This window comes from Camelina sativa, chromosome 17, assembly GCF_030686135.1.
Source record: "Camelina sativa cultivar CO46 ecotype springtype chromosome 17, ASM3068613v1".
Classification (NCBI taxonomy): domain Eukaryota; kingdom Viridiplantae; phylum Streptophyta; class Magnoliopsida; order Brassicales; family Brassicaceae; genus Camelina; species Camelina sativa.
Genome location: NC_141896.1, coordinates 30,516,260 through 30,541,886, shown reverse-complemented (window position 1 = coordinate 30,541,886; position 25,627 = coordinate 30,516,260). Strand labels below are relative to the sequence as shown.

At 43.8% G+C, this 25,627-nt stretch overlaps 1 protein-coding gene and 1 pseudogene across 1 annotated transcript; both read left to right on the top strand.

The window, feature by feature from the left end:
• Positions 1-21,071, top strand: part of LOC104757932 (structural maintenance of chromosomes protein 4-like) — a 33,876-nt pseudogene extending 12,805 nt beyond the window's left edge.
• LOC147924521 (uncharacterized) lies at positions 4,507-8,426 on the top strand. The gene is made up of 6 exons (XM_087494961.1): positions 4,507-4,746; positions 4,789-5,683; positions 5,760-5,900; positions 5,998-6,497; positions 6,588-7,441; positions 7,784-8,426. The coding sequence occupies exons 1-6, from the start codon at positions 4,507-4,509 to the stop codon at positions 8,424-8,426; spliced, it is 3,273 nt and encodes a 1,090-aa protein (XP_087351087.1).
• Positions 21,072-25,627: the final 4,556 nt, after the last annotated feature.

Below are 25,627 nucleotides of genomic sequence, written 5' to 3'. Positions count from 1 at the left end.
CACTCTTTGAGGACTTAATGGATGAGCTTGGAGGGTCCAAAGTTTATTCAAAGATTGATCAGCGGGCTGGTTATCACCATGTCAGGATGTCAACATCGGATATTCACAAAACTGCTTTTAAAACACATAACGGACATTATGAATACCTAGTGATGCCCTTTGGTCTCACCAATGCACCGGGTACCTTCCAAAGTTTGATGAATGCGGTTTTCAAGGCCTTCCTTCGTAAGTTCGTCCTTGTTTTTCTTGATGATATTCTCATCTATAGTTCATTTTTGCAAGAGCATGTGCAACATCTGCAGTGTGTCTTTGAAGTTATGCGAGCTCACAAAGCTTTTGCCAAGATGAGTAAATGCGCATTTGCAGTGGCTCGTGTGGAGTATCTTGGCCATTTCATTAGTCATGAGGGCATTGCTACGGATCCTGCGAAGATACAGGCTGTGCAAGATTGGCCTAGTCCCAGCACTTTGAAGCAGTTGTGAGGGTTCTTAGGTCTGGCTGGATATTATCCGAGATTTATTAAGAGTTTTGGGGAGATTGCACTCCATTACACGCTTTGACAAAAAATGATGCGTTTGAATGGTCAGAAAAGGCACAGAGTCCTTTCCAAGATTTAAAGGCTGCTCTCTGTCAAGCTCCGGTATTAGCATTGCTTCTGTTTGACAAGCAATTCGTGGTGGAAACAGACGCTTGTGGTCAGGGGATTGGTGCAGTGCTTATGCAGGACGGTCACCCGTTAGCTTTCATCAGCCGGCAATTGAAGGGGAAGCAACTTCATTTTTCAATATATGAGAAGGAGCTCTTAGCGGTTATCTTTGCAGTTCGAAAGTGGAGGCATTATCTATTGTCCAAGCATTTTATCATCAAAACAGATCAGAGAAACCTCAAATACTTGCTGGAACAGAGACTTAACACTCCAATCCAACAGCAATGGCTCCCGAAACTGTTGGAATTTGATTACGAGATTCAGTACAGACAGGGTAAAGAGAATGTGGTGGCAGATTCTTTGTCTAGGGTGGAAGGATCGGAAGTGTTACACATGGCAATGTCCACTGTAGAATGTGATTTAGTGAAGGAAATTCAGGCTGGTTATGCAGCGGATGGCACTATTCAGGAGCTAATTACCCTGTTAAAACAAAACCCTGCAGCGAAGAAGAATTATTCTTGAAGTCAGAACGTTCTCAGGCGTAAGAACAAGATTGTTATACCTGCGGATGTGGCTTTGAAGAGCTCAATACATGAATGGCTCCATTGCTCTGGTGTGGGGGGGCCATTCAGGTCAAGAGGTTACTTATCAGCGGGTAATTGTTTTACTGGAGAGGTATGGTGAAGACATTCAAACTTTTATTTGGGGTTGCAGTGTGTGTCAGCAGTGTAAAAGTGACAATGCGGCTTCTCTGGGACTGCTTCAACCATTACCAATCCCAGAGACTATTTGGAGTGAAGTGTCGATGTACTTTATTGAGGGTTTGCCTGACTCTGCATGGTAGACTGTTATCATGGTGGTCGTGGATAGACTCAGCAAAGCTGCTCATTTTATTGCTTTATCTCATCCTTACAGTGCTCTATCTGTTGCACAGGCTTACTTGGATAATGTTTTCAAGCTTCATGGCTGTCCAACTTCAATTGTGATCGATCGCCAGGGTCGAGCAGCTACCAAGGTTTTGGTGAAGTGGGTTGGTGAACCGTTAGAAGAGGCAACCTGGGAATTTCTTTTCGATCTTCAGAAGAAGTTTCCTGAGTTTGGTGTTTGAAACCTTGAGGTCAAGGTTCTGCGAAGAGGGGGAGTTGTGATGCAGAACCACACATGGGGAGTGGTACATGCGAAGGAATCAAATTAAGTCGGCTTATTTCAAGCGGACACGTGGAGGGTGTGGATTAAGCGGCTAGAATGCCATTGGAGGACGCTAAAAACATGTGTTTGTTCTCCTTTTTCATTATTGTTGAATCTGATCAGAAAAATTGTAAAAACTCTCTAAAAAATATTTGCTGGGTTTCTCCCAGTCTGGGAGCTGGCTTATCGATTTGGTGTTTTATGAATACTAAGTTGATTGTTTGGTGATTTTGTGTGAGCGATTGAGAAATTGTGAGTTACTTTGTATCTAAGGACTTTGAATTGGCAACTTGTTAAACATGCTAGTCCATCTATAACTATTAGCTTCTTGCTCAAGCATAAGATTGTTCAGTTAATTATTTCTGTCAATTTTATTACAGCTGAAACTGAAGGTTACCGGTCTGAGCTTACAAAGATTTGTGCTGAATTAGAACCTTGGGGAAAAGATCTAATTGTGCACAAGGGAAAGCTTGATGTTGCATCATCCGAAAATGAACTCTTGAGCAAGAAGGTACATCTAATATGGTTTATAACAATTTGCTTTGTGCCGAGAACTTTTGCAGTAAAAAGAATTTCTAGAGAGGTTTCTATTAGCTTACTCCAACTTCTTCTTTAAAGAATTAGTTTGCCGTAGCCAAATCTTTATATGCTTCATGGAGCTGCTTTCTCGCTGAATAAATTTAGAATACGGTTGAAAGACTATTTTTTGTATCCGTTTTATCATTACCACTCTGTTATTCTAGCATGAAGCTGCTCTGAAAGCCTTCACAGATGCTCAGAAACAGCTCTCTGATATATCAAGGAGAAAAGAAGAAAAAGCTGCAGCAACGACCTCTAGGAACGCTGATATAGAGAAGAAGAAACGTAAAGCAATCGAAGCTCTGAAAGTGGAAGAGGTATTTTTATTAGGATATGATTGTAGTTTGTAGTAGTTCTGGTGAAACTGAGAGTATGCATCTTAACCTCTGCAGGACTCACTTAAAGAACAAGAGACACTTATTCCACAGGAGCAGGCAGCCAGAGAAAAAGTTTTAGGAGCAAAGGAGAACAGTCAAATTGAAGGAATTTATGGAAGGATGGGGGACTTAGGTGCCATTGATGGTGAGTATATTGGTCTATCATTCAGTATATACATTGCACTCCTTTAATATTAAATTGACAATAATCTTAAAGGAGTATATTGGGGGACTATTTTTTCTCCTTTTAGTATTAGGTGTGACAATTTAATTGACAATAATCTTTCATGATAAATGGATTTTAGATGTGAATCCACCATTTGGTCGTAAAAAGAAATATATCAAAGGTAACAATCACTAACATGGCTGTCCTATGCAGGAAAATACGATGTCGCCATATCAACTGAGTGCGCTGGCCTTGATCACATTGTTGTGGAAACAACTTCTGCAGCACAAGCATGTGTTGAGCTGCTGCGGAAGGGAAATCTTGGCGTTGCAACATTTATGATATTGGTATTGTATCCCACTTTCTGTTTATATGCTTTGAATTACTAGGCTTGCCGATTTATTAAAAATGCCAACTTAAACAGAAGAATTGTAATACAGGGATCTTTAGATGATTAGATCTGTGATACTGAGTTGGTCTTAGTAAACTATTATCAAATTTGGAAGTCAGGAACGTGTTATGGTGGATTTTGAATCAAAAACTGAAATGCAATGGGGAGCGTTCTTAGTAAATTTTCAAGGGGACTGAAACTGAAGCTTTATATTCTTTCACCAAGTAGGTTCTAGTTATTGCTCGTGCAGATAAAGTGATGGAACCTGGGACGTCCGGGGTTATATCATAAAGAGTGTATAATCCTTCTACAATATTCATTTTTGAAGGAAAAACAAACAGATCATATACATAAACTGACGGAGAAAGTGAAAACTCCCGAGGATGTACCACGCCTCTTTCATCTGATCAGAGTAAAGGATGAAAGGATTAAGCTTGCATTCTATGCAGCCTCGGGAAAGACTGTTGTGGCAAAGGATCTTGATCAGGTATATTTGTGACTTCTCATCAAGACTGACTCAGCTACAAAATTTATTCATTGACATTAGTAAATTATGAATTCAGCTAAGCTCAGCTAATCTAGTGAAACCCAAGATGTGTAATATCTCTTAAAATGCAAAGTTTCTTTGGAATCAAAGCTGAGCTAATAGATACAGAGTTTTTCTTGCTTATTAGGCAACACGTATTGCATATGGTGTGTTGATGTCCCTTTTGGTCACAATTAGAATATTTAGTTCGGTCAAGGGAGGGTCAAAGTTCTCTTTATTATATCGGTGCCGAGGCACTAAAGGACGGGTTACAACACAATGTAAACGAGTTACAAACAAAGTAATCGACGGGCTGATAGCTCGTCGACTCTCCGAGCTATAGGCTTGAAAACGTTGACTTTTTCTTGAACGAGCTGAGCTCTGGTTTTTGCTGTACGAATTCTGCTGCCTTTTTCACGATCCCTCGAAATGCGGGCCGTACGCCTGTATTTATAGGGAATCGTGTCGGTTCGTCCATATAAAAGACCATAATACCCTCCCTTCCTTTGGAGATTTATCATGGGCTTTTTCCTGGGCCAGGCCTCTTGTTTGAGGTGTGGATCCACCCTCAACAGTAGTCCACCCCTTCCACCTTTAGTTCGTAGTCTTTAGGCGAAGAATAATTGTGAAAAGATGAAAGGACGCTTATTTGATTGGACAAATGAAGAGTCGCGCGTGAGAAAACGGTTTCCGATGCCCAGGGTCGAATCGTTGTGCGCGGTGCTTGATGCGCGTGAAATCCGGAAGTCGTATCGTCACCGAGCGCGTGTGGCAATGATGACGCTTCCAGATCCTTCCTTCTCCCCCTATAAATATCACTTCTCCCCTTGCCTCATTATCTTCTTCTCGCGCTTTGGTGCTGTCATCGTCCAGGTATTCTCCCTTCTTCCTATCTCGTCGTTATTTTGCTTTTAGTGTCGCGCTTTCGTTATGGATTCTCCTCGATCCTCGTCGTCTAACTCTTCCGCCGCGAGTCACCTTCGACGAGCTACAACTTCTGAGTCCGGCGACTCCGCGAGATCTGTCCGTCGTCGTACTCGTTCTCCAATTTCTTCTGACTCGTCTTCAACGGATTCAGACGCGGCTCAATTCGAGGAGCTAAAGCGTCGTCTTATTCCTGGGTCGGCGGCTCCGAGCTCGTCGGGGCTCCCTCATAGGGTTCCGTCCCTGATAGACGAGCCCCTCAACGACGAGCTATCGTCTCTTTATATGGACGACGTTCCTTTGCCGTCCGTCAGTCGTTTCAACCATATGCCGCCGTCATCGATAAAAATTGACGCGGCGATTGATGCAGTTCGCATCGGGAAGTTAAAAATTGACGTGACGACTGACGCGGTTAGTGCCCAGATACTAAGCACTAGGCCAAAGATTTTGATTCCGGGATCTTTTCAACGTCACTGGGATGCACCTCCCGGTTTTATTTGTCTCTCGGAGAAATATTTCACCGAGTGTGGGCTCACCTTCCCTCTCCCATCCTTCTTGATGACGTATTTCGCTCGTCGAAAGGCGGCTATTTCCCAATTTGCCCCGTCAACTTTTCGAAACGCTGTCGGTCTTTCGATCATGGCCGAGGCTGCAAGGGTTACGCTTACTTGTGATCACTTTGAAGAGCTGACATGTCTGAATCCGTCGAGTCGAGAGAAGACGCCCGGTCTTTATTACGTAGCTTCGGCAAAGAAGACATCGCTCGTCGAGGGTGCCAAGGGCAAAACGTATAACTGGAAAGGCTCATACTTCTTTTTGGAAGTTACTGCGGGGGTTTTGGAGGATCCGTCGATCCCTTGGTTTTCTGGGTGGAACCCTTCACCCGGTAGCCGATCCTTCTTGCTTAGTTATCTTCACTTGTATCTTTTGGCTTTACTTAACTCCCCCCTTTTTTTTTGTAGTTGTTATTCCGAGGTGTCTGCTTCCGTACCCTTCTTCCTTGCAAGCCGAGATAGACGCAATTAAGCTCCATTGCCCTTACGTGTGGCCGGGTACCGAAAAAGATCGTCCAAGGAAACCACCGGGTCTTCGAAGAAGAACAGGTAATCCTTATGTGACCGATCCAACTCTTATTTTTCCTCGAATTTGTAGATTAATTCTGTTGTTTTGATTAGTTTCTCTTTTTTTTTTTTTTTTTAGCCGAGACGATGGGTAAAATGAATATGAGTGTTCCCAACGCGTCTGCTCGTTATCGCCGAGCGTCGGACTCGTCTTCCGTTCCCCGTCCAACTTCTCAGTTGGATGGTCGACGTGATCACTCGTCCTCCGGTGCTGGTTCGGCCGGGAAGGTCTCCTCTCGATCACGTCAGTCTTCTGACGCACCTCCGAGACATCAATCCCAGTCCCTTCCTTTAGTTCGTCGCTCGGAGGGGTCTGGTCGTGATACGGAGGGTGTAAAGGGTCCTCCGAAAAGAAAGGACGACGCTAGCCTGGAACGACCTGACTCGTCAAAAAAGCAAAGGACGTTGGATTTTGGCTGGGATTTCTCGCACACGTCCGAAGCTCGTCCTTTCCCGAACGACTCTTCAGCTTGCTCTGAACTTTTCCGGAGGATCCATTTTGGGCCTGGTCGTTTGCCTTCGGTTGATCAGATGAAGGAAACGCATGCAGTTGCTGATGTGGCGCAAGCCTCCTTTGAGGTATGTTTTTGTTTGCTCTGTTCGTCGATTTGTTTTTGAACCTGTTTTTATCTTTTCATCTGTTCTTATCCCCCTCTTTTTTTTTTTTAGCTTGTTGCCCGAATCAATCGCTTAACCTCGCGCTATGAGCGTCGCGTTCGCGATCAGGAGGACGACCGGTCAGGAGCGTCGTCCTACGCAGAGAAGATTGAACGCCTCGAGGCCCAACTAGGGGAGGCTGTTCGGTCTAACCAGAGGCTTAGTGACGAAGCGTCAAAGTTTGAGAGTCAACGGCGCAAGTGGATCTCAGAGCGGGACGACCTGAAGGCGAAGCTTGAAGCGTCGGATGCGGCCTACAACAGGATGCACCTTACTCTCAACTCGGAGACGAAGAGGCTCAGAGATCGGCGGGAGGATTTCGGCTACCACGAGAGAATTAAAGCCTTTAACGAAATGGCCGTGCGCGTTCAGAAATTGCTGGCCAAACATAAGAGGTACGCCGAGGCATTCAAAGCGTCGATGGAGAAATTTCTCGAGTACAATCAAGCCGTCGGAAATGTCCAAATGCTCGAAACGCTCGTCGACGAGGGTCAAATCGCTGTGCTTGAGGAGGGGTTGAAGGACAGAGTCGTCGCTGTGATGACTCAACTGAAGGGTGAAGTTCATGATCTCGATCTCCCGGATATCACCGAGGCTGACTTTGACGTGTCCAGGATCTATGCCGAGCCACTTCCTCCGGTTCCAGAGTGGATCGCTTCCCCCTTTAGCGGCGATGCTGAAGGCGGTGACGACGTTAGGGAAGAAGGCGAGTTTGGCAGCGGGGGTCCTGAAGGGAATGTAGGCGAACAGGCAAAGGGTGACAATCGTCCTGCAGGTGGGATCGAAGAGCAGACCATCGATCGTCCTACGGAAGAGCTCCCCCGCCCTTTGACTCCTGGTTGCGAGTCTCCGACTGCTGATCCGGCGTCATAAGTGCTCCATGTTCGTACTTGCCGTGTTGAGGGGTCGGCTCCCTCGTACTATCTCTTTTTTTTTTTTGGCCGTGTTTTGGGGTCGACTCCCTCGTACTTTATGCGCCGTGTATGGGGGTCGGCTCCCTTAAAACTTTATTCGTACCTTGGGGGGATTAAATGAGGGGTCATTTAATGCCTCATTCTTCGAAACGTTATTTATTGGGCTCATTAAATGCTCTTGCCGTTTGGAAACTTGTGGCTGTTGGGACTTGTGCCCCCGTTCTATAAATAGTCTGTGTTTTCCTTCACTCCTGTATTGGGGAGTTTGTTGTGCTTGTTGTTTTTTTTTTGTAGGAAGAAGAAAGTTGCTCTGATGCCGGTGACAACTCGGTCAGCGTGGTTACGCAGGGCGCGGGAACGGCTCGGCGTTACGTCTGACGAAGTGATTCAATCGGAACTCGCCTATTATAACGCTCGCATTCAACGGCTAAGGGCTTACATCATTGCCACTCGTCGTTCGTTCGAGCGTTACTACGACTTCTGTCGTATCGACGGGGTTGTGCAGTGTCTTGAACCGCTGATCGACGAAGGGCTCTTCTTCCCAAAGTGGCGATGGGATCGGTTGGTGGAAGAGCGTACCTGGCGCGAAGATCTATATGCGGAAGTGGTAGTTCCCACACTTGAGCAGGGCGACCTTGACGCCCTTGACGCCCTTGGTCGGAGGCCGTTCGAGGAGCGGGAGGAGATCGAAGCTTGTCGCGATCGTATCGACGTGCTTCGCCGTTATGTAAGGCAGTTGGAGAGCACAAGTCACTACTTTAGCGAAAGTAGTCGTGTCGATGGGGTCTGTACGTACCTCGAGGACATGGTTGGACGAGGTGTAGCTATCCCGATGGACCTGCTGAAGGATGTGAAAGAGTCGTGCCGCTATTGGCAGACGACAATTGGCGAGTTGGAATCTAACGTGCCTTCCAACGCCGATCTAGGAATTGAATGACTTGTTTTTGGTTTTTTTTTTTTTTTTTTTTTTTTTTTTTTTGTGCCGTAATGGGGTCGGCACCCGTATCAGACTGTTTCGCCTCTTTTTTTTTTTTTTTTAAAAAAGTTAAAACTTCATGTTACTTTCGAGAATTCTACTTTCACTCTTCTTTTTTTTTGAAAAAAGTGCGACTCGTGATGGTCGGCTTACCTTGTTAGTGCGAGTTAGACTCGGCTTAAAATAACCGGGGGCGACCGTTAATAGTCGGCTTACCCTTTTTGTGCGAGTGCGACTCGGCTTAGAATAATACGTCGGAACGTCGGGTCATTACCGGGCCAGGGTAATAACTAAAATGATTCGCAAGTGTCGAGATATATTTTTTGAAAAAGAAATTTTATATTACTGGCGGCTGGGTCCCGTAGAATGGGACTGCCTACGTACCCCCCGATCAGGAGGGATCAAGCCGATCGTAGTTCACATTTACACGCTTATTCATACTTATAGAAAGGACGAGCTACACATAGCCGAGCTCGCTTGGTGATTTTCAGTAGTAGTAACGCTTGAGATGCATTGAATTCCAAGACCTCGGCACTGGTTTGCCGCCCATGGTTAAGAGTTCGTACACGCCGGGATGGACGACCTTAGACACTATATATGGACCTTCCCAATTAGCTCCCATTTTCCCGGCATCCGGTTCGGCGGTATTCTCAAAGACCTTGCAAAGGACGAGATCACCTTCGTCAAAATGCCGATTATGGACCTTTTTGTTATAGTACTTAGCTGCGGCGAGTTGATAGTTCTGGATTCGTAGGAGTGCTTTGTCTCGTTCTTCCTCCAATTCGTCTAGCCTATCCTAGAGCATCTGACTGTTGAGCGCGGTGTTCTGAACTGTCCGCCGGAGGCTCGAACTGCCGACCTCTGCCGGTGCCATTGCTTCCATTCCGTAAGCTAGGGAGAATGGGGTTTGGTTAGTGGACGTCCTTGGGGTCGTCCGGTAGGACCAAAGTACTCCATCAAGCTCGTCGGCCCAGGCGCCCTTCTTGGCGTCTAGTCTTTTCTTAAGACCATCGAGTATGGTTTTGTTGGTAGCTTCTGCCTGGCCGTTCCCTTGTGGATACCTCGGCGTCGACTTGCTTAGTTTGATTCGCCATCTTGCACAAAAATTTTCGAACTGCAGGGAGATGAACTGTGAGCCGTTGTCGGTGATTATCTCGTACGGGAGGCCGTGGCCACAGATTACGTACTTCCAGACGAAGAGTTGGACGTCCCTTGCTTTGATATTTGCGTATGATTCGGCCTCGACCCATTTAGTGAAATAATCGGTTAGGACGAGTATATATCGCTTTTGTCTGGAAGTTGGTAATGGGCCGATGATGTCCATTGCCCAGCGCATGAAAGGGTAAGGGGCTACTCCAGCTCGTAGCAGTTCGGTCGGCTGATGAATAATGGGGGCTTGTCGCTGGCATTTTTCACACTTGGCGACGAACTTTTCACAATCAGATATCATTGTAGGCCAGTAATGGCCATGCTTCCTGATTCGTAGTGCTAGGGCTCGGCCACCTGAGTGATTTCCTCCAGCTCCCTCGTGCATTTCCATCATGACACGCTCGGTGTCGTCGCCGTGTATGCAAAGCAACAAGGCTCCTGCCGCCGTCCACCGGAGCAAATGGTCTTTCATCAAAGTGTAGTGGGCGGCTTTGGCTTTTAATCTTCGTCTAGCCCATTTATCTGTTGGTACGTCACCGTCGGCTAGGTATGCTCGGATTTCGACCCGCCAATCCGTCGCGTCGTTGCCAGATGCAGGTTCGCACCCTCGGCCTGACCTCATCGTTCGATAAGTCGTCCTTATTTCATTCGGTTGGTGGAGTGCGAGGCACGTCTCGGCGTAATTTTCACTTATGCTCGGCGTATCTATGCTTTCTACCGGGATGATTCGCCGAAGGTCGGGATCCGATGTTGAGGCGAGTGCTGCCAAAGCGTCGGCCGGAGCATTGTCTCCTCTGGGAATTTTGACGAGTTCGAATTCGTCAAAGCGCTTTGACAAAATCTTAACGACACTAAGGTAGGCGGCCATAGGTTCGCTCTTGGTGTCGTACTCGCCGCTGAACTGGTTGGCGACAAGCTGGGAATCGCAAAAAGCCCGTATCCGCTTAATCTGCATTCCGTTAGCGAGCTTAAGACCGGCGATGAGTGCTTCGTACTCGGCGACGTTGTTGGTTGCTTGGAATCGAAGGCGGAAGGATTGCTCCAAAATTTCTCCGGTCGGCGAAGTCAGTCGAATCCCTATGCCCGATCCAAGATGAGAGGACGCTCCGTCCACATGCAAGGTCCATCGGTCATCTGACGGGTCGATAGGTGTTGGTTCGGCCTCTCCAAACGGCAGCTCAATCAAGAAATCGGCGAGTACTTGGGACTTTGCAGCCGGCCGAGTTCGATACTCGATATCGTACTCACTAAGTTCAATCGCCCACTTCGTTAGTCGACCCGATTGGTTCGGGCTGTGCAATATAGATCGTAAAGGTTGGTTGGACAGGACAGCGACAGTATGTGACTGGAAATACGGTCGGAGCTTTCTTGCCGACGTGACTACTGCCAGGGCGACCTTTTCAACTGTTGGGTAACGAGTTTCCGCGTCGTCAAGTGATTTGCTTATATAAAAGATGGGCCGTTGCTCTCCTCGGTCGTCTTTAACGAGTACACCACTGACGGCCGACTCCGAGACAGCGATATAGAGAAATAAGATTTCGCCGAGCTCCGGCTTTGCTAAGATTAGTGGGGTCGATAAATAATGTTTTAGCTCGTTGAACGCGCTGTGACAGGCGTCGGTCCACTCGAACTTGCCCTTTGTTTTGAGAAGCTGGTAAAATGGTAGACACTTGTCGGTCGATCTGGATATAAAGCGGTTTAGAGCAGCGATTCGTCCAGTTAACCGCTGTACTTCTCTGGCGTTCTTTGGTTGCGGTAGATCGATGATCGCCTTAATTTGCTTCGGGTTCGCCTCGATGCCTCGTCTGGTTACCAGGTACCCAAGGAATTCGCCGGATTTCACTGCAAATGTGCATTTGGCCGGGTTTAGCTTCATCCCATACTTGTTAAGGGTGTCGAAGCATTGTCGTAGGTGAGTAATATGATCCTTGGCGTGCTGTGATTTGACGAGCATATCGTCAATATAGACCTCCATAGTCCGGCCGAGCTGCTCGGCAAACATCGTGTTGACTAGCCGTTGATACGTCGCTCCCGCGTTTTTCAGACCAAAAGGCATGACCTTGTAGCAGTACGTCCCTCTGTCCGTGATGAATGATGTTTTTTCCTGGTCGTCCTTGTGCATCAGAATCTGGTTGTAACCGGAGAATGCATCCATAAAGGTTAACAGCTCGTTGCCCGCAGTTGCTTCGACGAGCTGATCGATTCTTGGCAATGGGAAACTATCCTTTGGGCAGGCCTTGTTAAGATCGGTAAAATCAACGCAAACTCGCCACTTTCCATTCTTCTTTTTGACGACTACCGGATTGGCTAGCCATTCTGGATATTTTACTTCCACGATTGACCCGGCACCGAGGAGTTTGTCGACTTCATCGTTTACTGCTTGCGACCGTTCAGGGCCTAACTTGCGCCGTTTCTGTTTGACCGGCTTATGCGTTGGGTCGGCATTGAGCTCGTGGGTCGTGACGTTTGGGTCGATTCCTTTCATATCAGTCACGCTCCATGCGAACGTTGAGATGTTGGTTTTGAGGAAAAGTATTAGCTCGTCTCGCATGGCGGACGTTATTTCTGTGCCAATATTCACGCATCGCTTCTTGTCGTTTTCGTCTAAGCTCACCTCCTCGACCGCGGCAACGCCTTGTTGGACGGCAGTCGGCTTTCCGTCTGTCGGCGACGTACTGTTGTCGCCGACTTGCTGCTTTGATTGCTATAATTTCTTTCCGGTGCGAAGCTTATGCTCGATCAGAAAACAGGCTCGTGCGGTTTGCTGGTTGCCGCGCAACGTGTACACCCCTTTTGAAGTTGGGAATTTAACGCAGTGATGGTACGTTGATGGGACGGCTTTCATCTTGTGGATCCACGGGGTGCCGAGGATGACGTTGTAGATTGTCGGCTTGTCGATGACTGTGAAACGGAAATACCTGGCTATCCCCGCAACGAAGATCGGCAAAGTAATTGTGCCGACGGACATAAGGTGATCCCCGTCGAAACCCATCAAAGAGTGACACTCTGGCATAATGTCCCGCTCGCCGATTTCCATTTTTGCCAAGACGTCTCGGAAGATGACGTTGACCGAGCTTCCAGTGTCGATCAATATTCTCGTCACCTCGCTTTCACCGATCAAGAGCTCGACGACCAACGGGTCGTTGTGCGGTAGGTCCAAACCTTCCAGGTCTTTTCCGTCAAAGGTGATTGGCATACTTTCAGCCTCGAACCGCGACGGCCAAGACTTCGTCATTTCGGCTTTCTTAGTATAATCTCTGATCGCTCTAACCGAATCGTTGCATCCGGCTAGTCCACCCATTATCATGTTGATGCGTCTTATAGTCGGGGGACGTTGATCAGGCTTGCGGTCTGTATGCGGTCGTTTTTCGTGACCGCTGTCCTCTCGTCGTTCAGCTAGTAGGTTTGGAATTTCCATCTCGTCTTCACTCTGGTCGGCTAATATCTTTGAATCTTTGACGAACTTTCGAGCGATATTTTCAGCGCGCTTAGCATCATGTCGTCCAGGTCGGACTGTCTTGCTTCTGTCCGGCTCGACGACTATTGCGCCTTTCTTGTATCGTTCCATCAGAATCCTCTGGAGGTAATGACATTCGTCTGTCGAGTGGGTATTACTCTGATGGTAGTCGCAATACGAGGTCGCGCTATTTTCAGCTCCTTCTTTCCGGATATACTTATTTTCGCCGATCGCAAAGGTTCGGCGAGTTCGATCTTGGTTCTTGGTGAAGTGCTGCCGTGGCTCGACATAATCGACTTTTGGAGCTGCGGCTATAGGCTGTCTGGTTATTGCACTTGCCTCCGAGGAATACTTCTTGGCGTTGATAGCTTTCTCTTCTTCGAGCCCAATGTGCTTTGCAGCTCGGAGTAATGCCTCGGCCACGGTCTCGACATGTGTCAAAGATAATTCCTCCTTGAATCGAGATTCATACCATAGTGCGTTTCGGAGCGCAACGATTGCGGCCGCATCGGGGATTGAGATGTTGACATAAATCTCCTTGAATCGTCCAATAAAGGACCGAAGCGATTCCCCCTTGTGCTGGGTTAAGGCATATAAGTCGGCGTGGGAATTCTTGTCCTCAATTAAAATAGAGAACTGCTTCAGAAACTCAGTTATCAGCTCCCTGATGCTGTCGATTGATCCTGGTGGTAGCCTCGAGAACCAACTCAAGGCGGTCCCCGTCGAATGTTCGGCGAAAACTTGACAAGCTCCTGCGTCGTATTCTGCCGGGCTGAACTGCAATGGGCCGAGGGCCACGCCAAAGGTGAGCAAGAAGTCTCGTGGGTCGACCGTTCCATCGTAATGGCCCAACCTTGGCTTGACCGCTCGTTTGACCGCTGTTGTAGCGAGTCGTCGGGAGAATGGAGTTCGCTGTGTTGCCTCGAGCATGAGTCCGACTTCGGGTGCCTTATCCATCGCTTTCTGGATCATTGCGGCCATTTCTCTCATTTGTTGTTTCATTGCTATTAGCTCGGCATCCTTCGTTCGATCTGCCACTTCGGTACCCTGCTCGGCAAGGCGCTGGATGGGATTACGCTCTAATCCGCCGGTCTGTACATACGGCCCTGGCGTTGTCCTTGCTGAGGTGAAGTTCCTTGGGGTGAGCCGAGCGTTGTGGAGATGATTGATTTCATCTTGCGAATTGAGCTGCGCCGCAGTGAGCGCATCCAAACGGTTGTTTGTTCGCTCTTCCTGCTGGTCGAGGCGCGTTAAGATTCCTCGGAAAAGCTCGTCTATGCTAGAGACGGGCTGGTTGTTGAGCAGAGAGAGTTGTGTCGGCGCCTGTGGTGCCTCTGCGGTCGCTGGGGTCGTCAAATTTGTAGCTATGACGAACGTTTCTGGGCTTTCTACCGTCACAACTTTCCTTGGAGCGTCTGGCGTGGGAAGGACTATCTGCTCTGCTTGATCCGTCGCCGGGGTAACTGTTCCCCCCGACGAGCTTGCGTCTTTGCTTCTTTCCTTGTCAACTATCGTCATCTCGTTTAGTTGGTGTAGGTCCGTTCTTCAATTTTTCAGAAAACTTTGACTTGTCGTCCCCCTTCCTGGCGCGCCAAATTGTTGATGTCCCTTTTGGTCACAATTAGAATATTTAGTTCGGTCAAGGGAGGGTCGAAGTTCTCTTTATTATATCGGTGCCGAGGCACTAAAGGACGGGTTACAACACAATGTAAACGAGTTACAAACAAAGTAATCGACGGGCTGATAGCTCGTCGACTCTCCGAGCTATAGGCTTGAAAACGTTGACTTTTTCTTGAACGAGCTGAGCTATGGTTTTTGCTGTACGAATTCTGCTGCCTTTTTCACGATCCCTCGAAATGCGGGCCGTACGCCTGTATTTATAGGGAATCGTGTCGGTTCGTCCATATAAAAGACCATAATACCCTCCCTTCCTTTGGAGATTTATCATGGGCTTTTTCCTGGGCCAGGCCTCTTGTTTGAGGTGTGGATCCACCCTCAACATGGTGGGAACAGAGAATTTCGAAGAGTCGTGACTCTTGATGGCGCTCTCTTTGAAAAATCTGGTACCATGAGTGGAGGGGGAGGCAAGCCACGTGGGGGAAGAATGGGAACTAGTGTGTCAGGCGAAGCTGTTTCTAATGCAGAAAATGAGCTCTCCAAAATTATTGACATATTAAGCAACATTCGTGAAAAGATTGGGAATGCTGTGAGACAATATCGAGCTGCAGAAAACGAAGTCTCTCGCCTGGAGATGGAACTGGCGAAAAGCCAAAGAGAGGTACTGTCTTCTGTGAATTTATCAGTATAATCCTCCCTATTGAGATATGTGATCAAGTTGCCTTAAATGTAATCAGTTGTTTGTATCTTTCATCTTTAGATTGAAAGTCTCAATTCAGAGCATAATTATCTCGAAAAACAACTAGCTCCCCTAGAAGCTGCATCTCAGCCAAAGACAGATGAGATCGACATGCTTAGAGAGCTTAAGAAAATCATCTCCAAAGAAGAAAGAGAGATTGAAAACCTTGAGAAGGGTTCTAAACAGCTGAAGGATAACGTGCGTAGCATCAGTAATTCTTTTTTTTTTTTTCGAAATGTGGCAATATGTTTTTGGTCTAACCAGCCATGTAAATAAAAATTTTGACTGCTTTTTCCTTGGGAGCTGAGATCAGTAGATGCAAAATCTATGGAGTTGTTCAATTGTTTTATTACCCTGTAATATAGAACTAGTGCATTAAAACTTGATGAGGTTTCTTATTTTAGGCTTTGGAGCTGCAAACCAACATAGGGAACGCTGGTGGTGAAAAATTGAAAGGACAAAAGGCAAAGGTTGAGAAGATTCAGACTGTAAGTTTTCATTTTCTCTTAGCATGCTTTTAGTGATCTCACAGTTGAGTGCGTCCTAATTTGTGTTTCTCATGTTCAGGATATCGACAAAAAATAATACAGAGATCAATCGGTGTAATGTTCAAATAGAAACAAACCAGAAACTGATAAAGAAGTTGACAAAGGGGATTGAAGAGGCGACTCGAGAAAAGGAGAGGCTAGAGGGTGAGAAGGAAAAGTTGCATGTGACTTTCAAAACTATAGAACAGAAAGCATTCGCAATCCAAGAGACATATAAAGAAACACATAAGGTTTTAACAGTTCTTATCTCAGTCATGAATTATTTAGATACTATTTGGATAAAACTCACTGATCTGTCCTTTCTCTTTTTAGTTGACAGAAACTTGATTTTGATGGTGGGTGGATGATGAATGTGATATGATGTGATGATGGTGAACATGTGGAATGCAAGGAGTTTTAATTACCCTTATGCTGTTGTAGTATAAGAGATGTCAATCCTAAATGAGTGTATGCAAGCAATCAGGATATGAATATTTGTCTAACTCAAGCCAAATATGTAAGATGTTTGTCACTAACAACCTAGTGATGAATGTAAAATGCAGAAAGTAAAAACTACTAGAACAGGAGACTAAATGCAAAGAGAACAGACTAATCAAAGCAATGATGAAACAAGAACAGAAATCAAACTAATGCAAGACAAGTAGTAAACTAATGCAAGGCAAGGAATAAACAGAAAACTAAATAAATGCAACTAAAGTGAAACAGGAATTGAGACAGGACAAACACAAAGCATAAATAAGAATTTTGGAGATGAGCTCGAGCAAGCACTCGATCGAGTGTGCGATCGAGTACAGGGTCGAGTCGGACAAATGCGAGAAACAGAGCAATGCAAACAAAACATAGCAAGACAAAAGTAAATCAAACAACAGGATTTAAACTAGGAAATCAATAGACAAGGAAGGTCTTGAGGAGGGATTCATGGGATGGACTAATGATTATGGTCATCTAACTTGGTTAACAAATCTCAAACAACTTGAGCTAATCTCTAGACAATGATCTCCTTGAACATGTTAATCCACTCTCATGGCAAAAACAATCAAGCTTATATATTTCTAGACTAGTTCTCACATAGCAAATAACTTATACAAGCAAGCATTAAGAAACAGATCATTTATGTCAAAAATCAAACAAGACATCTAATCTCTTAGCATGCCTAAATTAATCTCTAGATCTAGCCTTATCTAACAACCTAGACAATAGTGTGATGCTAAGATGCTTAAAATCAAACCCTACCCTCTCGGTTATAGGATCATCATAGAGTATATCTAGCCTAGAAGAGATCTATAACAAGCAAGCTTGACCTAGCTAAACAAACCACAAACACAATCCAGCCTAACCCATCCTCAAGATCCTAAGCAAACTACTCACAAATGCTAAACATGATGAACAAAGTCATAAACCCAGAAAATAACGAAACTTGTATCACTAGAAAGATAAAGCAAAGGTCTACAATATTGAAGAAGGAATCAAACTCGAATTCTTAATACTTCGAGAGTTATTGAACAAACAAGTAAGAAGAAATCTCTTGTTTTCTCCTTCAAAAGAGGTACAAAATCTAAGAAATGTAAAAAACAAAAAGCATAAATTCCCAAAAGGGTAAAAACTAGGTTTGTAGATTTTCTCTCAGGTGGCTCTCTTGGTGGCTGAAGGGTACAAGGCCCTTTTATAGAAAAAGTAGTGGAAGCCCTAAAAATGCTAAAAGACAAAATAGCTAGGCGGCTTGGTCAACTCAACATGGTGCTCGGTCGAGTGACCGGTCGAGTTGGCTTTTCTTCTGCTCCTTCCACTCGGTCGAGTCCTTCTCCGCACACGGTCGAATGTCTGGTCGAGTGGGCGGTCGAGTGGAACTCCGGACCTTGGTTCTTCAGCTCTAACTCCCTTGCTTTCTTCTCTTGATAGCTTCACTCCTCTTCAGCATTGCTTCCATGCTCCTTAGGCTCCAAAATCACCTGTTTATGCAAGAAAATATGCAAATGCAATGCAACTATACTCTAATGCATAAACAGTCTTAAAAGCTATGCAATAATGGCCAAAATGGATGGTAAAAGATGTGAATATACTAAGGGAAAACAAGGTAAAATATATGAACATCATTGATTGATGAGCATAAAGACATTCTGACTAAATCAAAGTCCAATTATGAGAATCTGAAAAAGTCTGTGGATGAGTTGAAGGCATCTAGGGTAACAAACTACCAAATCATTTTCTTTCTTACTGGTTGCTGCATTTCTTTGCATTTTCATCATCTAACCTCTAGTCGAATACAGGTAGATGCAGAATTCAAAGTACAAGATATGAAAAAGAAATACAATGAATTAGAAATGAGAGAGAAGGGCTACAAGAAGAAACTCAATGACTTGCAGATTGCACTCAGAAAGCAAATGGAACAGTACGTATGGTAATCCCTTCATTATATGATTACCTCTTTCACATCTAAAATTTGTCATTCTCCATTGCAGAATTCAGAAAGATCTTGTTGATCCAGACAAACTCCAAGCAACATTAATGGATAATAATTTGAATGAAGCTTGTGATCTGAAAAGGGCTCTTGAAATGGTTGCCTTACTGGAGGCTCAGCTAAAAGAGTTGAATCCAAATCTTGACTCGATCGCCGAGTAAGTATTTTGTTGTTGTTTCTTCCTTACTTTGATTTACACATGTTTCTCTAGCTTTCTTGATTGTTTGCTATAACTACTTATAGGTACCGGAGAAAAGTGGAACTTTACAGTGGACGGGTAGACAAACTTAACTTGGTGACCCAAGAGCGTGATGACATAAGGAAGCAGTATGATGAACTGAGAAAGAGAAGGTATTCCACACCTCTAGTTTTTTTCTGTATATATATCTGTTTCCCTTTTGTTCTTGGTCTCATGAAGCGAATCTAAACTTGGATGACTACAACTTCATTTCAGGTTGGATGAGTTTATGGCAGGATTTAACACAATATCCTTAAAGCTCAAAGAAATGTATCAGGTTAGTTTACCTTCTGATCATTGTTTCCAACTCCAAAACCAAAAGTTAGGCGAATAACAATATGGTGTATAATGAAGTTATTCAGAAAGGTTTAAAAAGTTATGATTGTTGTCTTTCTATGAGTGCTGCTTTCTAAATCTTACTAGAATTTAATACTTTTTTCTTTGCCTATCTTATGCATTTTATCTTTGTCCCTAATAAATTATACAAATATGATTCACCAGATGATCACTCTCACAGGTGATGCAGAGCTGGAGCTGGTAGACTCGCTGGACCCTTTCTTGGAAGGTGTGGTTTTCAGTGTAAGACCTCCCAAGAAGAGCTGGAAGAACATTGCAAACTTGTCGGGTGGTGAAAAGGTCATTCAGAAAAACAAACATCTTAACACACTTTTATATCACCAGTTTGTCCCTGAACTCTCTTAAAAACTTCTCTACCTCTTTTACTTACAGACACTGAGCTCACTCGCACTAGTCTTTGCACTCTATCACTACAAACCTACTCCACTTTACGTCATGGACGAAATCGATGCTGCTCTTGGTAACTCTTCCCATTTCCCCCACTGTCATATTTTATCTGCCAAAAAATTTATTCGATCCCTGAAACTTTTTACTCTTTTTTTACACCAGACTTCAAAAACGTATCAATCGTTGGACATTACGTGAAAGACCGTACTAAAGATGCTCAGTTCATTATGATCAACAGGTCAATTAAAACCCAAGGTGCACTCAACCACGATCTAGTGGTATCGTTGTAACACTTCAGGATCGAATCCACAGAGACCAAACAATTACACTATGAAATTATGTAGATTAAATATAGCTAAGACAATGGAAAAGTTTGTGTTTGAAAGTGACTAACAAAAAGCAGTAAATAAAAGAGTGTTTTAAATCAAAAGAGAAACATTGGGCGCAGGGAATCATTAGGGACTATGATCATGAATTTAGATGATTAGATAGGGATGCATTAAAAACAATTCTTGAACTCAAATCACGTTTGTAAAGCAATCCTACTTTCGCAGCGATAACTATCTAAGCAATGAATTTACTAAATCCTAAACTTTTGTTTGAACTCAGCAAAACAAGCAAGCATTAACAAGTTCAGGTTTGATAAGTTCACAAGGTGCCTCAACTTCAACTTATGTTGGCTAAGGTCCACCTTTCTCACCTATGTTCTTTTCAAGCAACTCAACAACACTTTTGGTGCCCGATGAATTAAACCTAAGATCTTAATCCAGGTGATCAGTCTAGCTTAAGCATTAAGAACAACAATAGATGAAGAACAATAAGATCAATCCCTAATCTAACAAACCTAGGATCAATTAATCATAGAAACCCTTCTAAAACCCTAAACCGAATTGAGAAACTACTCAGACATGGAGAAGCAGAAACAGCAAATCAATAATGAAGAAAACATAATTGAATTGCAAAAGAATAGAAAATAGGGTTTAGAAATCTTCTCCAAAGTGTCAAGAAGGATTAGAGATCTTTCCCCTTCAGCTCTCAATACAAAATAGTCTCAGAAAATAAAGCTTATGTCTCTGGAGGCCGTGCCTCTAACTTAAATATCAAAATAAAACCCTAAAAGTCAGTTTAAAACGAAAAAGGAAAACTTGCTTCAGGTACGGGACTGGTCGATCCTGAATGTGGATTAGCCAATCTCGGATGCTTTTCTCTGTTTGCTCCATCTGCTTGCTAGTCCGATCAGTCTTCACCAAATTGGCTCCAGATGCATGTTTTCATCCCAAAACACTCAGTTTCCTTCCAAAGTAACCTAGAACCTGTAAAAACTCTCAAAAGACCAAAAAGACTCTAAAAGCACACTTGAACTTAATAAAAGACTCAAAACAAGTGTAAAAACTATAGTTAAAACCTTATAAAATGCAGACACGTCACATTATCATCAGGTCAGTTTCAATCTTCCAGTTCAATCAGTTGTTAGCTTATTCAAGTAGGTCAGTTCTTGAGGTCTAATTAATACTATGAATAATGGTGCAGTCTTAAGAACAACATGTTTGAGTCAGCAGATAGATTGGTGGGAATCTACAAAACATATAACTGTGTACGAAGAGCATTACGATCAATCCTGTAAGCTTTGAAGTTTGTCAGAAAACTCCTGCTTAGTCTACTAAATGGCATGTCTACATTAACAACCACGTAAATTATTGTATTTTATTGTAATGGATTCCTTGGTTAGTGACTTTGGCTATGCTTTTCTATGAGGGTATTAACATCAACTATGTGATACCCCCAATGTATAAACGAGATTGTACAGTAACTAAACTAGGAGACTTCCAAAGCTCCCAAAGGTGAAAAGTATATATAATCCTCCTTACATGTCACCATATGTTACATCTGTTTCCTTACTTAATGTTGACTTTTTGGAATTATTAATCTCAGACTATGCTTGTTGATCTTTAGCCTCCATCATGCTCATTATATATATACAGGGCGGAGAGATCTGTTCTTTACTATATGATTTAACTGTTCCATTTGCACGCTATGTGGCTATGAATGGTATCAGATCTTTCAAAAGATACCAAATAGCTAAAGAATACCGAAGGGATAACCCATCTAAAGGAAGATACAGAAGTTTTATCAATGCGATCTTGATATTGGCACCTGATTTTGAGGTTGCAAAGATCATGACAGAACTTCTTGATGAATTACAATGAGGTGACCGTCACTGCTAGCAGCCTTGTGAATATCATTGTCCCGACGTTAATTTGTAGAGGTTTTATTGTACTTATTGTGAATCTCTCTGTGTTTTGAATAGGTAGAGCTGAGTCACCGGTGTTGGATAAGCTTGAAATGGCTTGAGTCATAAGCTAATCAAGTTATGGTTTAATAAAGAGATAAGGACTAATAACATCTTTAGGAGTTATCTGAAGATATAAATATATGTCTAGGAGTTATCTAGTTATATTCCTAATGTGTTTAGGTTTTAGTCAAAGAGTTCTCTATATAAGGATATGCAGAGTTGTTGCATAACTTAAGAGATTGAGAGCTTAGGAGCTTTAGTTTTTGAGTCTGTTTTCTAAAGCAATGAAGAGAGATATTCTTTACCTGAGTTTCTTGATCTTATTTTGAATTCTAGAATTGGTAGCAGAGCATTGATTGAAAAATCATGGGCAATCTCGTACCTGTGACCGAAAAACCAAAAGAAGGAGGAGGACCTTCTTCTATTCAATGTCCCATGCTTACTTTACAAACTATACAGTTTGGTCTATGAAGATGAGAATCTGTCTTAAGGTTCACAAAGTTTGGGATATCATAGAAGAAGGGATAACAGATGGTGAGAAGAACAACATGGCAACAGCACTGCTGTTTCAATCCATACCCGAAGCACTTGTTCTAAGAGTTGGAGAGTTAGATACGGCTAAGAAGGTATGGGAAGCGATAAAAGCAAGGTATATGGGTGCTGAACGAGTTAGAGAAGCAAGGCTTCAAACTCTAATGGCAGAGTTTGACCGTCTTAAGATGAAAGACACCAAATCTATTGATGACTTTGTTGGAAAGCTATCAGCAATATCCTCTAAATCTGCAGCTTTGGGAGTAACCGTAGAGGAGTCGAAGATGGTAAAGAAGTTTTTGAAGTGCCTCCCTCGGAAGAAGTACATACATATTGTGGCTTCTCTTGAACAAGTATTGGACCTCAATACAACAAGTTTTGAAGACATTATCGGATGTCTAAAAACTTATGAAGAAAGAATCAAGGAAGAAGAAGAGGAAACAAACGAGGATCAAAGTAAGCTACTTTATGCAAACATGGATGCGGCATCAAGAACAACAAACAATCAAGATTTTGCTGGCGATTATAGAGGAAGAGGACGCGGCGGACGATACTTTCCGCGAGGGAGAGGTCGTGGACGGACAAGTGAGGCAAGAGATCCATCGAGAATCACTTGCTATCGATGTGATAAAGTTGGTCATTATGCCTCCAACTGTCCAGATCGGTTGCTCAAGTTGCAGGAAGCTTTGGAAGATAACAAAGACACACAAGATGCTGATGAATTGCTGATGCATGAGGTGGTGTATTTGAATGAAGATAAGTGCACACCTAGCAAATACGAGACTAACACCGGTGAAGAAAACATCTGGTACCTCGACAATGGGGCTAGCAACCACATGACAGGAGACCAGAGGTATTTTACAAAGATTGATCGTACTGTTACCGGGAAGGTCCGTTTTGGAGATGATTCAAGAATCAATATCAAAGGAAAAGGCTCGATATCATTCATTGATAGAAACGGTGACACAAGAACAATGACAAATGTTTACTTTATTTCAGAACTAAGAAGCAACATTATCAGTCTTGGGCAAGCAAATGAAGCAGGCTGCAACATCAGAATGAAGGGAAACTACCTAACCATGCATGATCAAGATGGAAAGCTGTTGACAAAGGCGAGTAGGTCATAGAACAGGCTGTATAAGGTTCGTATGAAGATTCAGGGTGCTACACGAGTGTTATTGACAACACTCACCAAAACCAGCAGATGGCAGGCTCGTCTAGGACATGTGAACCATGAGACGATTAAAAACATGATACAGAAGGAACTTGTTGATGGAATTCCACAAGTAAACATTGAAAAGGAGATTTACGGATCATGTTTACTCGGGAAACAAACACGACATGCGTTCCCCAAGGCTACTCTGTTTCGTGCCTCCAAGAGACTTGAGCTTGTCCACGGTGATCTCTGTGGACCTATAACACCAAGCACGCTGGCAGGTAATAAATATGTGTTTGTTCTCATTGACGATCACTCCAGGTATATGTGGACCATATTGTTGAAAGAAAAAACTGATGCCTTCTCCAAATTCAAGAAGTTCAAGACCATTGTTGAGCAGCAGACAAGAGAAAGAATACAAGTGTTTAGGACAGATCGAGGGGGTGAATTTGTGTCACAAGAGTTTAACTCTTTCTGTGAAATTTCTGGAATCCAAAGACACCTTACTGCTCCTTATACTCCACAACAGAACGGAGTGGTGGAACGGAGAAATAGAACTATGATGGAGATGGCAAGAAGCACTATGAAGCATATGCGTTTGCCAAATTATTTATGGGGAGAGGCGATAAGACATTCAACTTATCTTCTAAATCGGATTCCTACAAGAGATGTCAAGGATAAAACACCCTACGAAGGTCTACGGTTCAAGAAGCCTAACATAGATCATCTTCGAGTATTTAGTTCTATCGGATACGCGAAAGTGGAGATGTCACATTTGAAGAAACTTGACGATAGATCGCGTATGCTTGTTCACTTAGGAACCGAACCAGGTTCGAAGGCTTATCGTCTCTTAGATCCACAGAATCGGAGAATAGTAGTGAGTCGAGACGTAGTACTTGATGAAACCAAAGGGTGGAACTGGAACAGTAATATTAAACAGAGATCTTATGAGAGTTTTAGTATCACTTTTGGCGAGTATGGTAACCACGGCATTCAAACAGCACAAATTTATGGTGAAACAGAGGAGGAGGAGACAGAGCAAGAAGAAACAAAGCATATCGAGCACACGGAACCTAAGCAGATTGTCGAAAACTCTGAGAATAGCGTGTCAAAGAATACATCTGAGCAGGAAACGGATATTGTGGAAGCTCTCCCTACTCTGCGGAGGTCGCTAAGAGAAACTGTTAAGCCAAAATATCTTGAGGACTATGTTTTACTTTCGGAGGAGGAAGGAGAAAGATTGCTAATGTGTTTGAATGATGAACCGAGGAGTTTTAATGAAGCAAAAGGATCCAAGCAATGGATTTTGGCATGTGAGGATGAGATAAACTCGATTGTGAAGAACCATACATGGAACCTTGTGGATCTTCCGGAGAATGCAAAACCAATTGGCTTGAAGTGGGTTTTCAAACTTAAGCGTAATTCTGATGGAAGTATAAACAAGCATAAGGCTAGACTCGTCGCCAAAGGATACGTACAGAGACATGGGATAGATTTCGAAGAGGTGTTCGCACCAGTGGACAGACTAGAGACAATTCGATTGCTTATCAACCTTGCTGCAACTAATGGATGGGAGATCCATCACTTGGACGTCAAAACAGCCTTTCTCCATGGTGAATTAAAGGAAATTGTCTACGTCACACAACCTGAAGGATTCTAAGAGAAGGGATTTGAGAGCAAGGTTTACAAGTTGAATAAAGCTTTATATGGCTTAAGGCAAGCACCAAGAGCCTGGAATAACAAGCTCAACCAGATTCTTAAGGATCTCAAATTCGAGAAGTGTTCTAAGGACCCTTCGGTTTATCACAAGATGGTGGGCAGTGATTTGTTGGTTGTAGCAGTTTATGTAGATGATCTCTTTGTTACTGGGACAAACGTGAAGGTCATAACTGAGTTTAAAAGAGAAATGTCAACAACCTTTGAGATGAGTGACTTAGGACTGCTAACTTGTTATCTCGGCATCGAAGTATATCAGTCCGAAGAAGGGATAATGCTCAATCAAAAACGGTATGCTCTGAAGATACTTGATGAAGCAGGGATGAAAGACTGCAACTTGGCTCACATACCAATGGATTCGGGTTTGAAATTGGCTAAGTCAGAGAAAGAGAGAAGCATTGATCCTACAAGTTACAGAAGAAATGTCGGATGTTTTCGTTACCTATTACACACAAGGCCGGATTTATCTTACTGTGTAGGAGTTTTGAGCCGTTACATGCAGGACCCGAAGACATC